Source organism: Pangasianodon hypophthalmus, chromosome 27 (genome assembly GCF_027358585.1).
Source record: "Pangasianodon hypophthalmus isolate fPanHyp1 chromosome 27, fPanHyp1.pri, whole genome shotgun sequence".
In the NCBI taxonomy this organism is placed as follows: Eukaryota; Metazoa; Chordata; class Actinopteri; order Siluriformes; family Pangasiidae; genus Pangasianodon; species Pangasianodon hypophthalmus.
In genome coordinates, this window is record NC_069736.1 from 3,317,566 (window position 1) to 3,344,556 (window position 26,991).

Below are 26,991 nucleotides of genomic sequence, written 5' to 3' on the forward strand. Positions count from 1 at the left end.
CTCATGGAGCAGTGAAATGGAGAAGTGATGTCAGTGGAAGAAGACTTAATGCAAACATCATTTTATTATTTTCCATTCTTTACTTTACTGATGCACTTGAAACCTTTCCTTTTTCTGTTTTTCTTAAATTTCTTGTTAAAACCAGCAGACTGGACCTGTAAAGGCAGAGAGTAAATCTTTAATTATATTACTTTTAAATACAGTTTATTTTGTTTTATGACTTTTTGTGGATGTAGTTGTGAAAGAAATTAAAATAATGTGCTGCCATATATAACTCCTTTTTGATAGATAATAAAATTATTGTACTGAAATAATATACTTGAGATTGAGATATATATATATATATATATATATATTCAATTTTACTATTATTATATTATATATAATTGAAAATACTTGATTAAAATACCTTTTTGCGTTTCTGTGCTGCTTGTTTCTCTTCTTCTGTTTCAGAAACCTCCATGTCATCATCATCATCATCATCTGTCTGGAATTCATCTTCATCTTCCTCCATCTCTTCCTGTTCCTCTGACTTCTTTAGCGTGAATAGAGTAGCTGTAAAGAACACGGGAAGAAAATACTTTTACGAATATCTCACAATCTTAATTTACACATGAGAAAATTAGTAATATATGTAACATGTTACAAGAGACACTCACAAATCCAAACAGAATGAAACACAGCATTATACTGAATAATAAATTATTATAAAAGCTGCATGCTTACGTGGATAGAGATCTGACATGCTGTCCTCGGAGTCACTGCCTTCTCCCTCGCTGGAGCTCGGAGCCCAAATGCCGCTGTCTTGTTTCTGTTTCTCTTTCTGCTTGTGCTTACTCCCTCCTTCACTTGCTCTCTCCATGCCATCATCTGTGTCCCGGCGTTGCTTTTTCTGCCTGAGTCTGACTGGAACAAACTCCACACCCTGTTTTACGCATTCCTCATCTGGAAAAGAGAAAACGCAACACATCAATCACATCGATCAGTCCTGTATTGTGCTGTGAAATATATCCTGTACAAATACAATAACAAGAACAGATCAGTGCACTGGTCTCAGTGTTTACTACAGCTTACACCACAGCGCTGTTGAATGCTCAATTCTGATTGGTCAGAAGGACAGAGGAGTTTATGCTTTGCAGTTTCTTGGAGACATTACAAGCTGTATTTTGGTTTTTTTTTAATTATTCAATTCAACAGAAAGGAAAAATGAGAGGCTGTTAAGGGGATGACTATTTATAGCTGCTATAACATAAGTGCTAACAGCCAGGAACTACGTTCCATGACATTAACTATAAAAGAATCTTTAATTAATAAGAAATATTAACAGAACACTCAGTTACAGTGTTTGTCAGGGAAAGACTGGCAGTGCCGGTGACTGATTTAATGGAAGTGTCACTGTATCTGTAAAAGGTGTGCTTACACTGTGCGAGAGCTTTCTTGTACCGTTTTCCACTGACATGCCGGAGGACGTGATGAGGCATGTGATTGATGTGCCTCAGGGTCAGCTTGCAAAAAAGGTGATTTCTGTGAGGAAATAAACAAAAGTCAATGTCATACAGATGCCACATAATCCTAAAAACTATATACAAAAATAATTTCTACTTGCTTATAAATAACTGAACATACGGCTGCTTTGTGCTCGGAACCAGATGAGGTTCATACTGGCTGTAGTTAAATTCCTCTCCAGCACACAGTTTATTGAATTTCTTCCCAGATATGAAGTTCTGCAGCTCTGCAAGGTTGCACGGAAACTCGTGGCCATTTAATGTGCACTTGATCTAAAAGCATATCACACATGATCATTAAGACAATCTGAGAGTCTTCTATTCAGGTTTGTGCCTCTTTAGAGAGGACCTTATCTAATTTCTAATTATGAGAAAAACATTAAAAGAAATAGTCTTCAGCTGATTACCCTTTTGGCTTCAGTGAGCTCTAGAAAAGGTTGATTTTGCAGAAATTCTCTTAAATCTGCAGGCAAGTCGTCCATTCCTGCTCCAAATGATCCACGTGGGTGGAAACTCGTAGTTTTTACAGGAAGAAAAGCGACTTCTGATGAACACAAAACCTTCACTTGTAACCTAAAGCACGAAAAATACCAAATATATTTAATTAGACAACAGGAAGTTACCTGTTTTACATAATACTACTAAAACAAAACGGATACAATTAGTATTGGAACTTCAGCGTGACGTATATTTTATGCGACACTGATAACACCTGTTTGGCCCCCCGCTCAAATTGGCGACTATCATTAATGCCTGCACACAATGCCATACACAGAGTGTAATAATACATTTATTAATAAATAAATAAATAAAATCTTATTATTGTTATTATTGTAAGCTGAAAATTTTCTCTTTACGCTTGTATTATTTGTTTTTAGACGCTTGTTTGTTGTATTCGCTGAAATAAACGTGCATTGTTGCAGATTCACTTCATTCATATGAAATGGAAACGTTGAAATGGAGTATAAATAAACAAAAACACACAGTTCAGAGGTTATTTATTCGCATATTCCTTCACCAGGTAATTTATTTCCATTCATAAATATTTTATTATAATATGGCATTTCATGGGGAGACCTGTCAAAGTCACCTGACAGTCAGCTGTCTAGCAGTGAACGCACACCTCGGACACACTAAGTGTGTTATTGTTATGAGGTTTAGCTCGTGTTGTGTGTAGTGAAATGTGATTGTGTTTAGCTGGACAGCTCGCTTAACGGTGCTTTAGTGCTGAGAGATGAAAATGTCAGGACCAAACGGAGATCCCGAGGTTCCAGCTGTTGAAGGAATCATCGAGGATGAGGATGATTTTAATGAAGAAGGTCAGTTTTACTGAGACACATAGAAACAGCAGATCTGCAGCTCTGAGGCTGAATCAGAAATTTATTATATCTACCTGACAAAGTTATTATTTAAAGCTCCTGATCTGCAGAGGAGGCTGTTATGAGGAAATGTGGGTTGCCAGATTGAGTCTTTCCATTCCAAGCACCTTTTAACTACAAACTGTCATTTAATAATAATAATAATAATAATAATAATAATAATAATAGTTTTCAAATTGTATAATTAGTTATATATAAAATGTAATTTTAATGTTATTGTTATGTTATTTTTTGCTTTTTTTTTGTTCTGAAATTGCTTTAGGTAAAATTTAACATTTAAAAATAATCATAACCCTAAGCAAGTTCAAAACAAAGTAAAATCAAAAAGAAACAAGACAAAACAAAAAAGACAAAAATGTAAATGTATTAAATACACCACAGACAAAAATATTTTATGTAATGTGTTATGTACATATATAATTCAAATATACAAAATTCATCTTCAGATATTTCAAAGTCAAGATAATTGATTTAAATCTATGTATGTATGCAAGGATTTTTTTCAGCCATCACAAGGCAGAACAAAAGATCTGTAATTTATCTGTAATTTAATAAAAACATAGGTTGTGTGTGTTGTGTGTTATCCAGAGTTGTCCAGTGAATGTAAAAAATGTAAATAGGTTATTAGATTAAGCCGAGTAACTCTAAAGGGTTTTCCTTTAATTTTGTCTCTTTAATGTTATTTGAATGTTATTTTATCTCTGTTTAAAATGTATAACATTTGAGAGATGCCCTTATCCAGAGCGACTCATGTTTTGATATGCGATTTAAAAAAACCGTAATCTACATGTCACAATTCTAGTATGACATGAAGTGAAATATGACTTAAATATAAACTAAAGAGTGACTGGAGTAAGTTTGCTCCTGTGCTTGAGTATTTTGTTTCCTTACACATTGCATGCACAGTTAACGAGTTTGTTCCACTCAGTCATGTGATCACAGTCCTGACCACAGTCTTATTTCCTGAAATATTAGAGTACGCTGCCATTAACTCCATGCTGGACCAGATAAACTCATGCCTGGACGACTTGGAGGAGCGGAACGATGCACTGAATGGAAAACTGCACGAGCTCCTGGAGTCCAACCGACAGGCTCGTCAGGAGTTTCGAGCTCAGCTCAATGAAAAGAAAGTGGAGGAGCAGAAACAGCCACCGTCTGAGGGATGACCACCGAGCGGACGCTGAAGTCCAGTCCTGACTCATTCCACTGGCATAAAGCTGTACTGTATTTGTATTTATTTTTACTGTACAATGTACAAATGTCTAGCTTTGTGTGACACCCTTATATGTACAGCTGTGTTTCTTCATGTTACATATTTTACTGTTATTTTAACTAAATGAGATGCATTTGAAGATGAATGCTTTTAATGTTTCATAAATCACTCCAAAAAAAAATAAATAACAAGAGCTCAATCATCAAATATTTTAATAGACATTAAAATGCAGAAAACAAATATCTGGAGGAGAAAAAAAAATACAAGATGCTTCCAGCTCCTATAAAACAACCTTTTTTTTTAATCCTTATTTCACTTGTAGAATAAAAATAGATTATGAAATGTACAGTTCCATTCTGATGGTGATCATTTCCCATATTGCTGTGGTCCTGGTAGGAGGTAGGACTCAAAACTCTACACATTTCCACAGCGTGTTAGCGTTCCTTAGTGCTATTCCTTATGGTTTGTCTTCAAAACAGCCATGAGTGACTACAATGAGTGTTTTTTTTTTTTTCTGGAACTGGATTTAAGGTGTACATTTATAGAGTTTAGTTGTTAAATGTAATGTGTAATGTGTAACTTCTCTTGATTTCTGAGTGACTAATACTGCGTATGGTGTTTGTGGCTAACAATGACTAAGATCTGCCTTTCAGAAATATCAGGAATGACTAACCGGCTTAACAAATGTACACCTCAAATTGAAACCTCAAAGAAGCTTGAGTGTTTACTGCCTTAAAATCCTGAAGGATCTATTATCTCAATGATCTCAATCAGATTTGTTAATAATGTCATTCCAGTACAGAATGAGGGCGGATCTAGAGCTGTACCTGATCTGGATATGGCTTCAGATCTTTCCATAAATCGAACAACAGGATTAGCTCCATGTGGCCCTCTCTGATGCTAAAACAATTCTGGAAACATGCCACTTCAAAGCGATTTTATCTTACTGAACAAACAATTTCTCACACAAAATTTTTCCACTATTGTTAGTTAATCCAATTATGAAAATAAATCACGGACATCCAGTGAAACTGTGTGAACACTTTCTAAACGAGACCTGTGCATGGGATAACATCCATGAACCTCAAGACAAATTTATCCAGGTATCATCAGGGGAAATGAGAAGATCAGGGATTTAATATCCAATCCATTAGGGATTGTATACTAAAAGTACCAATTGCTAATTACATCTTAAAGCCCAGCTGCTTCATTTTTTTTCTTTTTTTACACTAAGAGTCCCCAAGTGTACTGCAGCAACAGCCAAACAACATGACTTTTACTTGCCAGGTTAAACACACACAACATGCTGTTTCAGGTTTTTTCCAGTGTATTTTGACAGTGTTTGCTGAGATACAAATAAAAAAGAATACATAAAACGACACACGGTATTGTAGTTGCAAAAAAAAAAAAAAACACCTTTGTGGAAACCCTTTGTGGAGAGGAAAAAAAGCATCACAATCATACAGCTAATGCCACTGAGAGAGTAAAAAGATCCTCAAAAAAAAAAAAAAAAAAAAACTTTGTATAAAGCAGCTTAAAAGATTTGCTCTCAGCTTTGCACGAAACCGTTCAGCATTTCTGAGAGTCAAAGCTCACATTTGTAAAGGTTAAAGTGAAAAAATAAAGCACAAGCACAGAATTAGGAGAGACGTATAACACCATGGGACCAGCAGACTGACGGAAATGTTTGGAGATACCATCTCCTTAAACCCACCACGAGATCTCTGTCTTTTTACTTTGACCAAACGACAATAATCGATAGGATCTATGCAGCATTTCAGATCGTCATGACACTGTGGATATAGCACATTGTTTGCATCATCCTCTCATTTGTGAATCTGTGTTCTCCTTCCTGGTTTTGGACCACATACAATAGCTGTAAACTAAACTGAGTGAATGAAAGGATTACTGGCTTCTGAAAATTAGCGTTAAAAAAAAAAAAATCAGACAAATTACATAGGAGCATGAAAGACAAACGGCATGGCCATACAACCAGCTAAGCTAACGACATTAAGAACAACAACTCCACCAACACTAGGACACTAGGGTGATGCTCAAGAATCCCGGATTCTAGGCTAAGACTCCGAAAAAAACACTTGTGAAGTAACACTTTCCTTATTGGTCGTTGGAATAGCATGCGTAGAAAAAAAAGCTCTTTAAAGAGCGCTGGCTTTTACGGGATCCTGCTAGAGCTAACCTGAAGGTTCTGTTTCTTCTCTTCAAGCTCAGCTCACACAAGATCACCTTCCTGACAGGCAACCCGGAGACATCCTTATGCATTTAGACTGATTCGAGGTTTACTGAACGGATCCAATGTAAGAAGACACATACTGAGTAGTATCCCCTGTCACTTGTTTCCAATGCTTCCTTTTCTCCAGGAGACACAGCAACCATGAGAGGTATCTGTACATCCAGCCTACAGTGAAGGACACTTTATCCAAGAGCATCACAGGTCTCTGATCAGGATTTGCCCGAGTTTAGCCTGAAGCTAAATGTGTGGCGCCAAAAAAAAAAAAAAAAATTCTCAGATTTAAATAAGCCAGGGACTGTAATCAGTTTTTTTTTTAACTTGGTGTTCACTTAATTCATAGCTCGGTTGCATGTTATTCCACAGATCATCTCAACACACAATGTATTTCCTTTCAAAATAAACGTACCTTAATATTTTTTTTTCCTCAGTTCTTTTTTTTTTTTTACGCTTTACAAAACCACGTTAAAAATGCTTGTTAAAGTAAAACGTTGCTACATTCTAGGTCACTACAAGCTTGTGAGGGATCAAGAACCTCAACAGATGGAAATGTGCAAGATCCTTTGATCCTTTCTTCATCTTTACACACATTCTGAATAAATCTCAAAAGAAAAAAAAAAAGTACTATAACCTGTGAGGGTTTCAGATGTAAAATCTGGGGCAAAGACCTACAAAATGGCTGAATAAAAGACCTAATCTCTACAGGGATTGTCCTACTGTCCTGGCTTCCCACTCTTTTAGTGAACAACAGAGGATGGGTAACGGACATCGAATTAAATATTCCCACTCTTTCTATCTCTCCATAGCAGCTCATTCCTCCAGCTCTACGTCTTCCCCAGCGCTCAGCGTCGTCTTCCTCCTCTCCCTCTTTTCTTGGCAGGCGTCCTACCGCGCCCTCTGCTCGTCTTCTCTTCGGGGACACCGCTGAGAACGTCCTCCTCTTCGTCGGGCTCTTCTGTGACCGCGTCTTCCTCCGTGTCTCTGGACTGGGTGGGAGACCCAGAAGCAGGCTGCTGGTTAGGGGAAGGCGGCGTGCTGCTGCTGCTGTTGTTGTTACTCCCTTTGCTGGTGGTGCTGGTGGTGGTGATGCTTTCCTGATCAGTAGCTGCTCCAGTGGACACTAGTCTACTGTTACTGATGGCAGGGTCACTTACAGAGGAACCGCTAGGAGACTCCGTGTCCTTGGTTTGATGATCCGCTGAGGTGCAAACTGACTCTGAGGCCTGTAAAGCTGAAGCTTCCTGAATCTTTAATGCCTTATATCTCTGTAATGGCCAAAAAAAGGTTTAGCATTTAATTTAACATCAAAGATCCTCAGTGTGTCATCATATAAACGTGTAGGATGTGTTCACTAAAGATGTAGCAGAGGTGCCAACATTGCTATCAAAAAAATCCTAGCATACAGAGAGAAAAAAAAATGCTAGCACATGTCGGTGGACTAATTTTTGTTTAGGATGTGCACCAAGCAATAGTAGGAAAACAGCAAGGTAGAAGTCTACTTAATTAGCAGCTCTTCCATTTCACAAAACTGAGGCTTGTGAATTCACAGGTCAAAGTTCACCCAAATAAAGTAAAAGTAACCACTGGCAGAAGGAAATGCACATCTTTTATGCCCTGTTTCCTTTCAAACTTTGTCTTTTTCTGCTGGAAGAATGTTATTTATGTTTAGTCTGATTGCTGCTTTAGCTGGAAAAGCAGAATAAAGTTTTGGTGTCTCCTATATCTCCTTAAGGAGGGGTCAAATAGCGTAAATGCTACATCTAAACGATAGACGTTGGCACCTTTGGATGCAGTTGTGTCCCACTTGAAAGTGTTCTAGATAATAATGATGATGTAACGTCTTTGACTTACCTTTAGATTCTCAAAGTGTTGGCGTGTCTTGCAGTGAGAGCGTCGTGCTGATGCCTCGTAGTGATAGAACTCGTTACACAGCCGGCACAGAAACCCAGCCACAGGAATTACGAAGTTGGAACCTTGGAACCATATTCACAGTAATACAATGAAAGATCGCAAAGCGCAAAAGTTATACTTAGTCAAATATAAATGCTGAATTCGAATTCTCAAATCTGATTGGTCAGATTTGTTCTAGTCCATGACCGCTGTTATAGTAATTCACAGAAGCTTGTATGGCAGACACTCGACATCATCTATGCCTAACAATAAACATATTATAAGCGTGTTGTTATTTAACAAAGAAAAAGTATAATTATTGATCAGTGGTTAAGTTTATGGAGGAATACATAACTAACATTTAAGGAAGGAGTCTCTACTGTTGACACTTTGTACCAGACAAAGGAAGAGCTGTAGCTTTATGTTTTCCAACACTAAAGATAAAGGAGGTTGTGTTTTGCAGTTTCTCAGCAACAAGATGCATTTTTTTGTCTTATTAACATTAAGATGCTGTGAGGGAACTACTGTTTAATGTGATGTAATGCTATAATGTAAATGATTACAGAGACTATCTCCAAGAAACTATCTTGTTTCTTGGACATTGCACAATGCTAAATAAATAAATAAACAGATAAGAGTATGATGGTTCACCAATCAATGAAAAATTGTAATCTTTGGCATGTTGCTGTGGTATAAGAGGAATAAAACAATTTGGGATGTGCTGTTGTAGGAAAATAATCTACCTTGGGTTGTAAAAATAGCTTTGCTTTGATTCCATCAATTATTTTCCTACAGCAGCATGACCCAAAGTGGTTTATTCCTTACAGGCTTAATGTATTATGATGTTACACGTGTCATAGAGGTGTGTATCAGGAATGAGATCAACTGAAATCTGAAATAACTGCTGAAATAATAACTGAAATCAGTTAGGCTGTTCCTGTTAAAATTAAAAGTACCATCTCAACACTGTTTAAATTACTTCTTTATTTAGATTTTTAGGAATATTGCAGGTGGATATAAACATAAATAACTACGAGAATAGGCAGGATCTCCCACACACAGTCCCAGCACATGGCTCTGTTCCTTACCGTATACAGTGTCTGAGTCAAACTCTTCCTCCTCCGTCATATCTTCCAATGTGACCTCCATCTGTACAGGCAGTCCTTCCTGCTAATGAGAGAACAACCAAAACTCTTACTCACTCTTTTCAGTGTTTATAAACATTGGACTACTGGAGCAGGACAAAAACGTGTGGGAGGCAGAATCACAGAATTTCCTCTACCTGTCCATTTTCTTCATCCATCCTCTCTTCCTCGTCACTGTCCATGCCTTCTTCATCAGCGCCCACTGTGTACACCTCCAAAGCCAATTCGTCCAGATTCCCCTTCCCGGTCTCTTTCAACACCTACGAAAGAAAGCTATTTAAATCTCAGGCAGTCAGTGAAGAAGCAACGATCCCTCACAAACACTGCACTGTGAGGCAGAAAGTGTACCTGCTCCATGCGCTGTTTGTGCTCAGTGGACTGCATGTGTTCGATGAACTCTCTAGACGTTCTGAACTGCTGCTTACAGACAGTGCAGCTGGGACTCGAAGAACGGCTACAGATCTGCCGCAATAGAAGTGTATGAAAGAAAAAAACACTCCATCTCCATGTTCTATTTCAGATTTGATGCAGTGATTCTTTTTCTGTGCTACCTTTCAATGTTCAGGTTATTCTGAATAGTTAAGCTTCTATTTTTATATGAATGACTCAAGACTTATGTCTTGCTAGGAGGTTATATGATGCTTGCTAGGAGGTTCACCTTGTGCTCCCTGGTCTTACGATGATCCATGACGTTAGTAGTGAAGTGGGTTCTGCAGGTAGGACACCACCTCTGCAGGCCTGGTCTTTTCTCCCTATGGGATACAAGACATTACATCACTATAACAATTCTATGCATTTTTATTTTTTAACGTTTTAGCAGCATGGGACAATCTTATTGATGCCATTCATTACAGATTATGTGTCTCTGTGTGTGTGTGTGTGTGTGTGTGTGTGTGTGTGTGTGTATCTGACTCACCCGTCTTTGCGCGACCCCTGCAGAGACTCCTGTACACGAGGCAGCAACGTGACGAGGCAGGCGTTACTCATGTGCTGAATTTCCATCATCCTTTGCTGGTGGGCCAACCCATTCATATGGCTCTGGAAATTCTGCACACATACACACACAGATTGAAGGCTACTGGAATCACTAGTGCATAGTACAGTTACACTACTCTATCAGGAAAATTTAAACGCTCAGCATCAGTCGTGCTGTACATTCAATACCACAGTCTAAAAGTAAACACATTTTTAAATACAGAACCAACAATAAGCTTTACAGAGAATCTGTAAGGTTCACAGTAGCTTATCTTATGAATTTTAGTTTAAAGCAGTTAATGATAAGTATGCATTTGTAATACTGATACTGTAGAAGCCTGCAACATGCAGTTAACCCCTGTAACATACTGATTTATTTATTTATTTTTTTAATTGTGTTCTTTAGCATTCAGCAGTTCCAGATAGGTTTACTGTGGTGTTCTGATAAATTCTGGTGAATAATTTAAGTCAAATGTAGGTAATGCAGATCAATCTTTAAACCTGAAACACCTCAGGTTAGGTGGTTTGTTGTAAAATATTTCAAGGCATATCACACTTGTGATGCACAATGCCATAATTGCATTCATTTAGCGTTTTAGGTTGTTGCATTTTATGCAGCACTGTTTTCGTAACCATTTCCTTCTATATATTGTGCAAAAATAACTTGTCTATCTCTTGAAAGTACAGGGTGTCCAAAAAGTCTCCATACACAGGGGAAATTAACCCTTTTCTTTTTTTTTTTTTTTTTTTAAAGCAAAATGCCTTCCAAAATTTTTCATACTTGGTTATATTATATACTTTTTTCAGATAGTATTTAAGAATACATTTGAAATCATTCTCATGGCTGGATCGGGAAGCTGTCACAAGGTTGCGATGGACATGTAATTACATGCATAACACCAGATGTGTTAACTCGACTTCATCATGAGTGGGAGAGACGACTGTGTGTGTGTGTGTGTTTACAAAGAAATGGCAATCATGTGGAGGACGTTTCCTAAATAAAGTCACATTTTCCTAAAAAACAATAATAATAAAATAAAATGTACAAAGACTTTCAGGACACCCTGTAGTTCTTGGTCACATTGAGTGACAAAAACTAACAGACTCTATAGTGATAGCTAAAAGTCTGGCTGCAAAACCAGGAAGTCCAAAAAAAAAAACAAGCCAATTACAGCAGTTAGCCATCACTAAGAATTTTGCTATTATCCATACCTTTTATTATATAGATAGATAGATAGATAGATAGATAGATAGATTCAAAATTTAAAAAAAATCCATTTTGAGTGTATCAGGCAAATGTGTTTTTCATGTCTGCGCACACATTTCTGCTTAAATTTAAAATCTGGACTGCCATATTACATCTGTGCCAATGTGCACATCAAGAACTGTGATCTGGGTTAATTTTTATAATATATTCTATTTGACAATATCAACTATGCTGATAATGCTGATCAACTACACTGATATCAGAGAGACTTACTTGTTGGTTGTGGCAGGTGATGTTACAGATATAGCAGTAGAATTTGTTAGCAGTTTCTCCTCCTCCTCCTCCTCCTCCTCCTCCTGCTTCTCTAGCCCCATCACTGCTTGTGTCATCTTTACCATCAGCTACAGTCACTGAACCCGCAGGCTCCGACTGGCTTGAACTGCTCTGCTGATCTGCGTCTTTGAGTGAAGACTCGGGGCCTTCTACCTGCTGCAAAGAGAAAAGTCCCTTAAAAATACTTCTGTTTATCAGCATCTTGCAGAATTTACTTTGGTTGTGATACTAAACCTCAGCTGCCCGGCTTTGCTCCAGTGCCTCAGCTGCCTCAGATCCCGCTACTGTCCCGTCTTCTTCTAGTATGCAGTCTGAAACAGTCAAGTCAGGGATGGAGTAAAGCCTCTAGTTAAACCACAGAATTGATTCCTTTTCCTATACATTTTTCATCACATATGAGTGTAATTACTGTCCAACCAACTTAAGCAGTTGGAAGGGGCGTGGACGAGTGACTGAGTTGCTGAATTATGTCACCAGTTTAAATAACACAACTTGACTTTCATCTGAGTGTGAAATGCATGTTATGCTTTTTTAATGTAATATTTTATACAGATAATTTGTATTGGAATTTGTGGTTACCTGCAGGATCAGGATCTTCAGCTGTGCGTTCATACTCAGTATTCGGAGAGGTTTCAGTCTCGAGCGAATCATTTGGCCTGAGGACACAAAACTTCTATGAACATACTCAAAAAACAAAATTTTAATTAAAAGTGAGATGAACAAATGCATGATGTCTATAATACAGTTTGTAAAAAGCTTGAGTTTATATCCTTGTAATAGTTACAGCTTCTCTGAATGCTATAACTGATTATTCAGTGCAAATTATCCATAAAAACAAGATAAACTTTACCCTTCTGTTCTCTGTTTCTTTGCAGCTGGCTCATCCGACTGCTGCGTGGACGACTGACTGCTGACGTCTGCCACTGCTGTGGTTTCATCTACAGCAAAAAACAATCAGAATTTCTGTTTTCACATCAACGCAAACACAACAGCAGAGTGTATAGCGTGGTGTAACGTGTACCTCGGCTGCTGCTCGCACCAGACTGGCTATCAGGGCCGATTGCAGGTCTGTGCTCGCTCTCCCTCTTCCTGTCCGGCTGTCGTGACTGAAAGTCCTGTGTGTACACCATTAATCCGGTCACTAACAGTATTTTTAATTACAACCATATACATTACTGGGCTTATAAAAGACAACAAAATAGGGAAAAAATGATTCATAATTACACATGGCTTACATTGTTGAAATAGCGAGCATGAGGGTTGAAGTGTCGTGGAGGAAATCCCATATGTGGAGTCTTAATAGCAACCCCCAGTGGAACCGGACCCAAAATGGAGGATCTTGAGCCTGCAGCGAAAAACTGCTGGAACTGCTGTCCACCCATTGCAAAGCTCCGCATACCCCCTTTCGGGAAAAAGAAAGAAAAACTCAAATATATAGCCTTAAATAAAAACTTTCTCTCTCTGCATATGGTTTAGCAAATATATTCTATAATGTGTCTAATGTCTCCTGTACACATCTGATTACACAGACGTTATATCACACAGTTACACAGAGTAACTGATAAGCCTGTTTTTTTTTTTTTTTTTTTCAAAGCAGCACTGGACTTTATCATGCAACCTCATCGGAAAAGTCAGTTCACAGATTGTGTCCTGTGTTTCTTGTTAATATCAAGGTATTACAACTAAAAGGAAACAAGGAACACAATGTTCAGTTTAAAGCATATTAAATATACATCGGTCAAGCCTTTTCTCCTTCTCTGTTTTGTTTCCATTAACACACGAAAGCATGACGTTAATTTAGTTAGTTGCACAGAAATTCATTTTAACTTTTGAAAGTTACTAGCTATCCTGTCTGTCTATTTTAAGAGTTACTTTAAACATCTCACACAGCTGATCTAAAATCTCTACATGCCACCTACATAAAGAATGCCAAGCCTGTGAGGTACTCAGCTTACCTTGCATCTGCTGCATCAGTAGTGCACCTTGCAGCATGGGATTAGGGGCAATGATGGTCTGAGTGGCGGAGCACAGGTTGACCATGCGGGCAGGAGGCGGCGCTGGAGCCGGGACAGTCATTGGCCTGTTAGAACCCAACACACATTTTGTAAATACAACCTGGGTCTTAAATGGACTTAATTGTGTCACATGATCTCAGTGTAAATAAACCTGGGCCCGTATTCACAAAGCTTCTTAGAATTCTCTCAGAGAGCTCCTATCTTAGCTTAAAAAGTCCTAGCTGGGAGTCCTAGACTAAAAGTGATTAAGGAAACTTCTCAGAGCAGCTCTGAGTAAGGAAAGTACAAAAACCTTTATCTTAGTGAGGAGGTGTGGTTGACCCCGTTGCTAGGGATGACGCAGCAATTCAAGGACTGATTGGTTGATAAAAAACTATCTGTAAAGGTCTTAAAATGCGCTCTTTGTGAAAATAGAATAAATGATAATAGAATGGACAGTGAAATCATAAAATGTTTTGTATTAAGAAATTGTATAATCATGAATACAGGCTACTTTATGCAAAGTTTCTGTTATAGGCTAAATATCTTCAAGTTCATTAAAACAGCCAAATGTTGAAAATGTGTCTACTTTTGAAGCAACCAATTTCCACGCAGTAGTTACTATATTTAAGTTCTTACATTTATTTACCATGCTGATTTTATTACTTGTCCAGTGGAAATGAAATGAACTGTGCCACTATATGAGACTGTGAAAGCGCTTCAATAGTTTGTGTGATCACTCTGCTGATGGAAGGTTGTGACAGACACGAGTCATCACTACTGCACTGTTGCATTTTTCCAGTTGCCAAATAGCTCAGTGTTGTAATCACTTTCATTTCTGGCGTTATGGCATTACTGCGTTGGGTGGGAGATGTGAGCGCATCGCTAATAAGTTCGACCACAAACATTATCCCATCGCGATCCAATCTGTAGCGTTTAATTAACTTACGATCGTTCAGTGTTTGGAGAATAGTTCTTCTTTCTGCCATTTTGTCCTCTGCTATAGAAACTCTTAAGCCTCTTAAAAGTCCTCCTCTCTACTCGTAACAATTTTTACCTTAGGAGCTGTTTTTAGGGCTAAGATGTTTCGTGAATCATTTTTATCTTTACTAAGATTTAGTCCTAAATTTAAGGGGAAATTCTAAGAAAACGTCACAATTCTAAGAATTTTCTTCAAATTTCGTCACTAGGAGCAACGTTTAGGCTTAGGAAGCTTTGTGAATACAGGCCCTGATCCTGGAAGACTCCAAAAACCTTCATTAACACCAAGGAGCTATCGAAACAAGTCTGGGACAAAGTTCTAGAAGAGCATCAATCAGAAAATATATCAGAAGCTTTCAACATCCCGCACAGCACCGTTAAATTCCCAAATTAAACAATATGACTCAGAGGAGGACGTCCACCAAAAGTCAAGAGTGCAATAGTCTGAGAATCAACCAAGAGGCCCAGCTTAACATGATGCTACCACCACCATGCTTCACCGTAGGGATAGTGTTCTCATGGAGATAGGTTTTTTTGTGTGTGTATGTGTTTATTCTCCCTGCAACACAATTCAAAACTGATGTGTCTCAACTGTTCGGAGTCCTCAACTCTAATCGAAAGTGGTGAACATAACCACGTTGAACTGATTTATTTTTAGTCATAAAATAATCACTAATGGTTAAGTATTAATAGGTAACTGTGGTCACCATTCGATCATGCTAGCTGCTTATCCAGATGTTTGTAAAGCAAGGAATTTTATATAGACCATATGGCCAAAAGTATATGGACACCTGACCATCACACCCATATGTGCTTGTTGAACATCCCATTCCAGATTCAGTCCCTTTGCTGTTATAATAAGCTCCACTCTTCTGGGAAGGCTTTCCACTAGATGTTGGAGCGTGGCTGTGGGGATTTGTGATCATTCAGCTACAAGAGCATTAGTGAGATCAGGTGCTGATGTTGGTGAGGAGGTCTGGGGTTCAGTCAGTGTTCCAGTTCATCCCAAAGGTGTTCAGTGGGGTTGAGGTCGGGGCTCTGTGCAGGACACTCGAGTTCTTCCACTCCAACCTTCACACACCATGTCTTCATGGAGCTCGCTTTGTGCACAGGGGTATTGTCATGCTGGAACAGGTTTGGGCCTCTTAGTTCCAGTGAAGGGAAACTGTAATACTACAGCACACAAAGATATTCTATACTTTGTGGCAAGAGTTTGGGGAAGAACCACATAAGCATATGATGGTCAGGGGTTCACAAACCTTTGGCCATATAGTGTAACTGGACTTTCACAAATTTTAAGTTTAATACCTCTGTCTTAAAGGATTAAAATTTTCTTGTGAGCCCTTTTTCACACATGACTCTAATGCTGGACTTGAACCAATAACACAACCCAGAGGTGACGTCTCACCGGCCTCCCCCGTGGTGATGGGGGATATGATGCGTCGGTGGAGGTTGTGGTGGTGGTGGAGGAGGTGGAGGAGGCGGTGGCGGGGTCTGCTGCTGGAACAGCTGCTGTAGCTGACGGAGGTGCTGATGAAACTGCTGCTGCTGCTGCTGGTGATGGTGAGGGTTGAACATCCTGATGGTGGAGGTGATGAGCTGACCGACTTTACCGCAATACCTCAGTAGTGATTCCTCCAAACAAGAAACAAACCAGAGGCGGGGTTACGACAGATCATCCAACATCCAGCGCTCAGAAGGATGAAGTACTTAGATGGGGAAGAGAAAAAAAATGATAAAGGACATGAAAATATTCCTTATTTATTTAGAGTGTTACATAGAGAATTTTGGAAGGAGTGTTTTTTTTTTTTATCTAAAACATTACAGAAATATTTGTAAATAAACTGATCTGAGGAAGGTTAAGGAAAAAATGCATAGAAGTAAATCAAAAATAAATAAATTATATGCCATGCATTTCGTTATCGTTTCATCCTTATACTTTAGCCACCAGTATTCAGGAGGAAAAAAATCCCGCCTCCTGCGCTGTGATTGGATCGTTTTATCGCGCCTCCTGCGCTACCATTGGCTAACACGACCACTCCACCTATCAGTCATCCGAACAAGCCAATCCTAACGCACAAAAAAGCAAGAAGTATCGGAATACAGGTGTGGGGGGAAAAAAACGAACATTAGCTATCTAACTTGCCTAAAATAAATTTAATATTAATAATTATGTTAAATCTGTACAGTTATGTCAGTGTTGCAATGATTAATAACAAGCGCTCGAGAGTTGACGAGGAACAGAATAAAATATTAAAAAAAACAAACCTTTTAACTAGCAGGCTAGTTCATGTAAGCTAATCACGCCAAGCATTTTCTATTTGGAAACCGTTAGCTAGCTTGCTAATCAGCTAATAAGAGCATTAATAGCGCTATCTGTATGTTTATTATTTAAATGAAAGTAATTTTTAAAACTACGCGCGCGCTGCAACCTGCTTTCCAACTTTGTGCAGCGGTTCAGAGAAGACGAGACAAAACTAGCCAGCTAGCTAACACGTTAGCTTTTAGGCGACAGCCTGTTGAAACTTTAACGCTACTTTTTCACCAAGTCAGAGATCATTTTGTAACAACTAACATTCAATAAAATAACTGAATAAAACTTCAAAATGGGCAGAAAAATATAGGCACCGTCTAACACAACATTACCGACTACGCACCTGCTATGCTAACATACCGGTGTTTGGACGGATTCGGCTTAGCTAGCGTCCACGCGGCTCAATCCCAAATACCTCCCTGCTAACTGCATTAGTTCACTACTTAGGGTATAAAAGTGTACAGTATCTAGTGCACTACATGTCCAAAATGATGCGATTTGGGATTCGGCGTGTGAGTGTTGTTGAAAATAGGCTTTGGTTAAAGTATGTCTCCGCCTACTGGAGCGGAGGGCGAAGTGCAACCAAAATAAACAAAGCCTAAAGGCAAAATGTCTTCATAATCCTAACATTAATAAATAAATAAATTAAAAAAGCTCTTTTTTGCTTCTTGTACCCACTATGTATATTTTAAACTTCTCTCTAATGATAAAACCACGCAAATGTCTCATGTAATGGACTTAACTAGGTCACATGATCTTGGAATATAAAGATAAACCTGATCCTGGAAAACTGGAGTCTGTCAGAGAACATGAACATGTCATGAAGCACCTTTATATCCATTAATAAAAAAAAAAAAGTAGAGAAAAAAACTGCACAACTGCACAACCGCCAATCATAATATCATGCTACCGCTACCATGCTTCACAGAATGATGCCTTTTTCTTTCCCTGCTCTATTAATACGTCGAAATTGACTTACATATGTTAAAAAAAAAATTACATGTGAATATAAATGCGTCATGTATAAAAAATAAATAGATGTGAATAATAAACACACACTCACATTACATATTAAAAAGTGTGTGAATCATAACATGTGTCTAAGAATCACATGATTATTCACATGGGCAGTTTTGTGGGTTTTCTCTGTAAAGGATTGGCCTATATCAGCAGCAACAGGTAATTCAAAGATTTTGCAAATAAAGCTATATTTTCTTGGGTTTTTTTTCTCCACATATGGGTTAAACTTTCATTCAGATATTAACACTCACATTATCATACTGGCAAAAACCTCAGAGTATCATGACTGAACTTGTAAGGAAAGAATATGGCATCTGTTCTGATTTCTGATTTCATTCTTAGTTAATTCTTCATTTCTGTTTCAATGCTTTTATGCAAAAATATTTTCTTAACTCTAACACATTTATAACACATCTATAACACTCACACAGCTAGCATACACGTTAAAACAATTCAGATTTTTAAACGATTTTTGTGTTAAATGCAGTTTTTTTTTAAATATTAGGCTGCTAGTTTTTATTATATATATATATATATTTTGCAAATGTCTTTAGAATTCACTTCACATGTTGAAAATGTCAATAGACAGACAGTCCATCTTGCTTGAAAGGTCACATGACCGGAAGTTCAACCTCATCTCATTGACGCTAAATCGTTTGTGCAGAAAGTGAAATAAACGTACATAAAGCCAGTGAAAGTTCAAAAGCTGGTTTTGTTTAATATTTTTGTCACAAATATGACACAAAATCATTCACAACTCATAGACATTATGGTAGGAGGAATGTTCCTCCCCCACTTTTACCTCTCAGTGGTATAATCCGTTGCCATAGAACCAGAATCAGCAATCAGCGCGCGAGTGACGTAATACTGAAGCAGTATGGAGGAGATACATTCAGACGTAAATAATAATAATAATAATAATAATAATAATAATAGAAGAAGAAGAAGAAGAAGAAGAAGGAGAAAAATAAATAAGAAAGCAATTATTTTTTTTATTTTCACTAAACATGTTTAAGTTCTTGCTTTAACTGTTATGTGACTATCACCATGCAATGTATATTTATAAAATTTATTTAATATATGCATTTTTTTTAAAAAGTCTTTACCAGATGTAATGTACTAGATGTAAAAACATATTCCATAAATTCCAACTATTTAAACTATATTAAGATTTTATTTTAATTACAAAAGACATGCAAGAATCATACCAATCAGTGATATAAATACTTAAGCTTACTGTTATATTTGGGATAATAACTGAACATATATATACTGAAAATCCCATTGATTTGATCTGATTTGATTATTTTTAAAGAAAATCAATGTTAAGGATTAAATCCTGTGCTCTGAGCCCAACCTCCTACTGAGATATGCGAAGGAAAGAATTTCACTGTGCTATAATGTGTATGTGACAAATAAAGTCTTCTTCTTCTTCTTCTTCTTCTTCTTACAATGTAATTATCCATCTCAACTTTAAAAGCACTAACACAAAATGTAATGCTGCTGAGGCAATATCTGTTAAAGATAGTGTGTTTATAGGGGATATCGATATTCTTAAACACAACTGTACTAATAAACATATTAGGAATATTGTAATAGGTGAAACATCTTCTCATAAAAGCTTATTGTGGACATCTGTATGTGGAATATGGAAAATTTTATCAGAAAGAAAACTGATATTATATTCAAGTTGAACAATTTTGATATGTGTGTATTATTCCAGTGAAAACAATAATAAAATATAATTTTCTTTTTCTTGTACATCTTTTTATTATTTTGGGAAAATTCCACATACACAAGGAGAAATGGTCAGAGTCCAAGCCAAATTTCATTCATTTCCTCCAGGAGAACAAGGACTTCAGCACCTGCTTGGAGAACATTATCAATAAAAAAAGCAAAGAAGACTTGTAATATTTTTCATGAATAGAGATTTTTTGATTAATGGAAGGATGTTCTGTACACTCTGGCATTTTGTGTGTAAATCTGTACAATTTTCTATACTATTGTGCTCTTCGTTCTGATAATAATAATAATAATAATAATAATAAAAAAAAAAAAAACCAAAATAGTGCCATTAAAAGAGCGCCCACTAGCGGCCGCAAGAAAGAAAAACAAGATGAGATGTGATGATGCAGAGTTGGGGTGCCAGAGTGGATAAAAATCCTTACTTGGTGTAATTTACATAAACTACACTGGAGAAAAAATTGCTACACAGTTGTCCTGGTTTAGTTGAGACCTGACTGCAGATTTTGAAGAGGTTAGAGAAGTATTTTGAGTATATTTATTTATTGCTTTTTTAGTAAAATTGGTGCAGAAAATACTTAAGTAATTGTACTTCGTTTCTATACTTACATATTATTTTGGTGTATTTATACTTGAGTATTCTTGAAAATTGAATACTTACTTAATCACACTCTTACTTAAAACTCTTACTTTTAATTACATTTCCAAGAAAAAAGACTTACTTTTTTCTCCTTACATTTTTATTTAGATCTTCAAAGTACTCATTATAATCTTGAAGGTCATCACGTCTAACATCCGGCCAATGACTGAACGCTATCTGTCTATAGAATGAGCTCAGGTTAGCTTCAAATCATGTTAATCAATGTAAAAAAAAAACCTCAGGAATCATACCAATTCATCATCTGCAGTGACCTTCTCATGCTACATGATGTAGTTTACCTCTGGCCTGCAGTGTGGAAACTGAGAATGATCGCCCTTAGCCCCGCCTCAGGAAGATGCTTCAGTAACCTGGAGTAAGCAAAGACTTGTATAAAATGAGTCTCTGGGGTGGTGTGATATGGTCTGACGTGAAGCAGAGCAGCCCGGTTCATACCTGATGCATGATTTTGCATGCTGCTGCAAAAGCAATGATAACAAGAGCATTATTATACTCACACTCTCTGTGTGTCTTACATACATCCAGAAGTTTTAAAAGCAGCATCCACTGACACGTCAGAGACAAAACATCTCTGTCTGTCAAGTTTCCAAGTCAAAATGTAAAACTTTTGTATGATTTTATGCACAGTGACTTTAAACACACCCATGAGCGCTGTCTCTTTACGCTGTCGTCGTGCTTGTTGTCATGAGCTGCATCTCAAATCGAATTCATTCAAAAGTGTTTACTAATCTAGAAAATCCAGAAAGCTGCTAAACAAAACAGACGTTTCAGTAGGGAGGCTGCATGAGAGGGTTTTAAAATTCAAACACTAACTACAGGAAACAGAAAAACTGGTTAATATTAGTACTCAACAACGGTACAGAATAGTACATAAGCGTGCGATTTGAGATACTAGTTTGTTATAGGAGGTAGCTGGACAGGGAAATTTGTCCATTTTTATTACTGAACTACACTAAGGCAATGTGTCAGGATAGTGAAAAGACTAAAATAACACAAAAAGTACACTATTGATTTAAACAGGGCTTGTCTGAATGTGGATCCCAGTAATTTCACAAACTGTAGCCCACAAAATCCATCTTCATTATTTGGAATATTAATTTGTAAAGTAAATGAATGAAACAAAAGAGGGGATTGTGAGCTTCCCTGAGAAACCCTGATCTGTGCTTTTCCTTCAGCCCAACCCTGAGGGTTTTATAGGCTTAGAAGGAACTGCACTGCGAAATATTGCTCCCAATCTGGCAACCCTGGCTAGCAGTAAAGCTGAGATCTCGTCGCCTGGCAGATTGCGGAGGAAGGAGGAAGGCTGCTGAGGATGAGTGTGCATCACATCACATCACATAACATCACATAACATAACAGGAATATCATAGCTACAGCTCCAGACAGTGTTAGGGTTAGTGTTAGGGTTGCTTCCACCTCCAGGTTTGGTTATTGACTCGGATAAGGAGTGATCCACAGCCCCCCAGAGAGGCAGGATGGGGAACCGGGGAATGGAGGATCTGATCCCGCTGGTCAACCGGATGCAGGACGCGTTTGCGGCCATCGGGCAGAATGCGAACCTGGACCTGCCTCAGATCGCAGTGGTGGGCGGCCAGAGCGCCGGGAAGAGCTCCGTGCTGGAGAACTTCGTCGGGAAGTAAGTGATATATATATGTATGTATGTATTTATGTATTTTTCCAGATGGGGATGCCTGGATGTCAGTGATGTCATCTTGGTGCATCTTTGCCCTCCACCAAAGTCATGCATTACTCTGAGCAACATCATAATGATGTCATGATGAAGAAAGATCACAAACCAGACAGGATCATCTGCACATATTAATTTCCAAACAGAAATTTCATATAATAAGTCATGACGTCATGGGAAAAGTGCATCTTGTATGAAATAATAATAATAATAATAATAATAATGATAACTGAATATGCCCTTAGTCACCCAAGGTCACATCCATCCATCAGTAAGGCCGTATTAAATGAATGACAGATAAAAGATTTCCTATTTCATTAAAAGCCCCTGCAGTTGTCTCCATACACACTGCTGCAGTGGCACTTCCGTGTTCCCTTGAACCAATTCCAGCTGCACAATTTATAGCATCTATAAACACACTCCTGCCCTGCAAAAATAACATCTTCTCAAGTGAAAATATCTTGAATATTGTCAAAAATATCTAAAATTCTCTATTAATCAAATATAAGATTATGAAACCTATATCAAGACTTTTTTTTATTTCTTCGAGCTTGAAATCATCTTGTTCTCTTGGATAATTTTGCTCATTATTTCTAGAAAGAAACAAATTTATCTGGCAATACAATAAGAAAATGTTGAATAGTGGTATATTTGGTTTATTGTAATCTTATTCCAGGAAATATTGGATAAATATGACTATATTCATGATATTTTTCTACTTGTTAAGATGTAATATTTTGCTGTGTATTAAAAAATGATATCTTAGCAAGTGAAAATATCTTGAATAGCTTGAAATGTCTTATTATGAGATTATTATGAATAAAATCTAATATTATTCACTCTGGTTTATTTAGTCTGTTTATTTCACGGTTTACATATCTTAAATTTTGCTTCTTAATAATAATAATTGGGAAAAGTATCAGCTAATAGAATAGGACTATAATATTGAAAATACATCTATAGTTTTAATAATCATATATTTTTTGTTTATTTTAATCTTATAATAGAAAATATTAGATAAACAGACTATATTAAAGATATTTTCACTTCCTAAGACGTCATTTTTTGCTTCATCATGGGTGCGAACATCCAGCTGTCACATTGTTTACTGTGTGGTGGTCTTTACAGAACGTTGGCAAACATCGTTGGTGAAAACAGTGAGAAATGAAGTCACATGACAGTTTCAATAGCCAACTCACACACTCTTCCATATGATAGCTTGGACACTGTTTGGTCATTTGAACACAGGTGAAGATATAATTACCAAGCTGTGTTTCTGCATGCTATCTGGCACACGCTCTGAGAGGAGGAAGAGAGCACGCTGTGTTGTGACCTTGGAGCTTGGATGAGTTAGTGAGCTTTGGGCTTTTTAATATCAAGCCCATGATTCAGGGTACGGTCATGCAGCATTAGAGCCATAGGCAATGTGGCATAGGCAAAGCAGCAATGTTCATCACAACGTATTGTTTGTAAGCGAAGTGAGAATAGGGGGATGTCGTTGAATAGGATTCCAAGTACATTTCATTTATTGTCATTTACTCTAGAAGTGATTTATGGGTCATTATGTTTGTCCAAATCAGTTGTAATGTCAACACAAAATAAAAACAGATTTACACAAAATTAATTGCTGATGTCTGAAATCTCTGGCTAGTGTAAGCAGTGTGTGTGTGTGTGTGTGTGTGTGTGTGTGTGTGTGTGTGTGAATGAAGAGTAGGGTTTATTCCTGCCTCATGCTCCGCCTCACGCTCTGGATCCACTGTAATCTTGACCAAGATAAAGCGTTTACGGTAGATTATACCACATCACTGCATTTTTTTCTCTCCATTTAACTACAAAAGAGAGAAAAAAGATGCTGGTGAGGAAACTACTCCTGATAACAGGAGCTAACAGGAGCTAATTTGTCTCATAGACATTCCACAACACTAAATGTAACTATAAATTGGAAGAAAGTATGACATGTTCTTTATTAAATAAAAATGTGTTATCATTGGCAAATGATTAGAGGGATACAGTACTGTTATAGGAAGTGCTCTTATAGGAAAATAATCGACTCTGCTCCAACTCTGCTCTGTGTGTCGGCTCACACCACACCACCCTGTCGTGGATTATTTTCCTATAACAGCACTTCCTTAGTGTTTTATTCCATGCTGAAAGAATGAAGATGAGAATGATGTATTACTGGAGCCTCCCATTTCTAATCCAAGCTCTGGAATGAGAAAAATGCTGAAAATAATTCTGCATAATTATATCTTTTTCAAAGCAGAATCTGTTTATCGGTGGCGTGATTATAGCGTTTCTCTTGGAAGAGCCACAAATAGTCTCTTGTGCACAAAAACATCCAGTTCAGTGTTTCCCAGGCGCACAGATGTCTTTTGCTAAATGTAACATGTGACCGTACAAAATTCAATTCTTTTTTCATTCGATTAGATTTGTTTACGTCACTGTTTTCTTCATACAGTTGTTCGCATGTGTATTTTTAGTGCAGTTTTCAGAATATCCCGTTCTGTACACACCTTTCTAAACTAAAAATAAAGCACACTGTGAAAATGAAGCACGCAGCATACTTCAAGTAAATTCAGTCACGATCTGTTACAACACATAAGCTAAGCTTGCTATTTTCTGTCAGTATTGGCTGTGTGTGTGAGCTGTAAACATAGCTGTAAGCAACATTTTCTCACCTCTTTTATATCGTCCTGAATGTCAACACTGACAAAATAATGCTTAGTTCAGTGTTATTAAATTAAGTGCCAAATTTCCCCTTATTTAAAATATGTAAGTTCAGCAAAAATAAATAAGTTGATAATGGCAGGTTTATGTTAAAGTCATTAAATAGAAATACAAACGTAATTTATTGCAGAAACGTGACATTATATCAATATATGACCGCTACATAAGCCCATAATCACTTATCTTGTGCTGCCATGATGGATTGTCTCCCAATAGCATGGTTGTTGATTTGTTGTATGAGATATTACCGATTGTTGAAAACATGTTTACCTGGGTCGTTTCGCTTGAAAGACAGAAACAGGTCACTTATATACATTAATAATAGCTGGCAAAACACGAAGACCAGATTTGAACCTGTAAATTGAGCAGTAATGCTTGTAATGTTAGAAGCTGCACACTCACTGAGATATAATAATACCAGGAAATGTAGCTTCATGATTATCCATTTAGGCACTTAGGCATTGGAGAACATGTTGTTGGCTGATTGTTAGTCATCAGCAGTGCTGAAACATGCTGTGCAATTTATATGATTATCCATTAATAGGCATTGTAGTGATTAGTGGTGCCTGCTATGCACCATGAAGACAGCAGTGGGGCCAAAGCCAGTTATGCAGAGAGAGAGAGAGAGAGAGTGAGAGAGAGAGAGAGAGAGAGAGAGAGTCAGCCATCATTAGAAAAGCAGTGAGATGGGAACATAGACATAAAATACAGAAGCGAGGATAAGGATATCATAAACACAAAAAGAGGCAAGAGTCAGAAACAGAAAACCAAGAGAAAGCAAGAATTGCAGTAAATGACACAATGCTTTGCAACAACACTAAAGTATATAGTCGAGAGCAAAAGTTTGCACACCCCAGAACAAAATCAAGCCGCTGAAGAAGTGTCATAGGCAAGACTATAGTGTGCCAGGTTTCACAGATTTCCAGGGAAATAATCTCTTTAATTTGAGGTTCTGACCATTGAAATCATGGTCAGTTTCCTCCTAAAAGGTCTCTGCTACAGGACTTCATGTGGTCTAAATGGGATCTGGAGTAATGCAGGGAGGTTAATGCATGAGGATCTGCTGAGCCGAGCAATAACAAGCCCAGTGTGCTTTATTACGGGTTACGAGTTACTGAGATGAGCAAATTTTCATTTTCAGCCTTTCATGACTCTCCTAAATTCTCCTAAATTTCTATATCAGTCTGTGTGATAGATGCAGTTATGACATCTACCATATTGTGGGTTACAAGGGCAGCAGTCCAATCGCTGCTTTGTTTTCTTCTTCTAAGAGCGAGCTTGTAATGCTCTGATTTGCACGTACAGATCTGGGTCTTGCTCTCATTGGCTGGTGTGTGGAAGGAGATGACAAGCCCCATCGATCACCTTGATATCTCTATCGCTCCCTCTCTCTCTGTCTTCCACTCTGTCTTTCCTTCAAAATACAGGAATAATTTGAGGTAATGAAATGAAAAAACACGTTTCATTTCCTGCATAAATTAACAACATTTATTATTCACTTATACCCCAGGAAAAAACCACGAAAAAAAAAGATTTGCATCAAAAACAGCAAATTATTTTGCACATTTCAGACATAAGCACCATTTTACGCAGCCGGTGGAGGACAGATAGTTAATTAACAAATGACTTCATTTTGCTGGTTGATTAGATTTCTGAACCTGCAAAAATATACTCCATGGCTGTAATTATGTTGTATAAACGCTGATAGATGAGCATTTGGATGATTTACTCTCTTCTGCAGCAGAGCGTGCAGCTCGACGTCACAGCGAAGGTGGAAATGTTTGATATATAACACCAGGTGCGAGCTTTCACACTCAGCCTTGAGCTGTTGGATCTGTAAATGTCACACTTTCAGTAGAGTAGCTGATGTAGTTATGAAAGTGGTGCTAGACTGCAGAAATATCAGGTCTGATGTGTACTTCATCATCACCATACTGCATCAAAATGTTGTGTTAATATTTCAAACTGCTCA

General features: G+C 37.6%; 4 protein-coding genes across 25 annotated transcripts in view; 2 read left to right on the forward strand and 2 right to left on the reverse strand.

Annotated features, from left to right (window-relative positions):
* Window positions 1–45: 45 nt before the first annotated feature.
* surf2 (surfeit 2) lies at window positions 46–2,214 on the reverse strand. Its single transcript, XM_026922358.3, has 6 exons — window positions 1,913–2,214; window positions 1,627–1,778; window positions 1,421–1,524; window positions 727–945; window positions 410–555; window positions 46–155 (listed from the first exon to the last, which is right to left on the reverse strand). Exons 1-6 carry the CDS (start codon window positions 1,985–1,987, stop codon window positions 66–68), a joined length of 786 nt encoding a protein of 261 aa, XP_026778159.3. The 5' UTR covers window positions 1,988–2,214; the 3' UTR covers window positions 46–65.
* A 368-nt stretch (window positions 2,215–2,582) lies between these two features.
* On the forward strand, window positions 2,583–4,443 carry bbln (bublin coiled coil protein). The gene is made up of 2 exons (XM_026922102.3): window positions 2,583–2,824; window positions 3,860–4,443. Exons 1-2 carry the CDS (start codon window positions 2,740–2,742, stop codon window positions 4,048–4,050), a joined length of 276 nt encoding a protein of 91 aa, XP_026777903.1. The 5' UTR covers window positions 2,583–2,739; the 3' UTR covers window positions 4,051–4,443.
* A 111-nt stretch (window positions 4,444–4,554) lies between these two features.
* On the reverse strand, window positions 4,555–17,679 carry ciz1a (cdkn1a interacting zinc finger protein 1a). Of its 10 annotated transcripts, none has more exons than XM_053230378.1 (16): window positions 17,545–17,679; window positions 16,279–16,579; window positions 13,851–13,975; window positions 13,131–13,297; window positions 12,917–13,010; window positions 12,746–12,833; window positions 12,475–12,551; window positions 12,130–12,206; window positions 11,836–12,051; window positions 10,297–10,427; window positions 10,039–10,132; window positions 9,729–9,842; window positions 9,518–9,640; window positions 9,324–9,405; window positions 8,197–8,318; window positions 4,555–7,610 (listed from the first exon to the last, which is right to left on the reverse strand). In XM_053230378.1, the coding sequence occupies exons 2-16, from the start codon at window positions 16,446–16,448 to the stop codon at window positions 7,188–7,190; spliced, it is 2,103 nt and encodes a 700-aa protein (XP_053086353.1). In that variant the 5' UTR covers window positions 16,449–16,579; window positions 17,545–17,679; the 3' UTR covers window positions 4,555–7,187. The 10 variants fall into 10 exon arrangements, with proteins under 10 accessions (XP_053086353.1, XP_053086357.1, XP_053086351.1 ...); XM_053230382.1 differs by having other exon boundaries at window positions 16,279–16,505; window positions 17,545–17,676; XM_053230376.1 differs by having other exon boundaries at window positions 17,528–17,663.
* A 4,169-nt stretch (window positions 17,680–21,848) lies between these two features.
* Window positions 21,849–26,991, forward strand: part of dnm1a (dynamin 1a) — a 65,738-nt gene continuing 60,595 nt past the window's right edge. For 8 of the 13 annotated variants that reach the window (XR_008301086.1, XR_008301087.1, XR_008301089.1 and 5 more), the window contains exon 1: window positions 21,850–22,241. Coding sequence is in view for 7 of the 13 variants with exons in the window: in XM_053230237.1 (XP_053086212.1) it covers window positions 22,081–22,241 (161 nt within the window). In the remaining 6 variants the exon portion in view is untranslated. Of the gene's footprint in view, window positions 22,242–26,991 lie in introns of all 13 variants that reach the window. The other 5 variants (XR_008301085.1, XM_053230235.1, XM_053230238.1 and 2 more) reach the window with 1 other exon arrangement.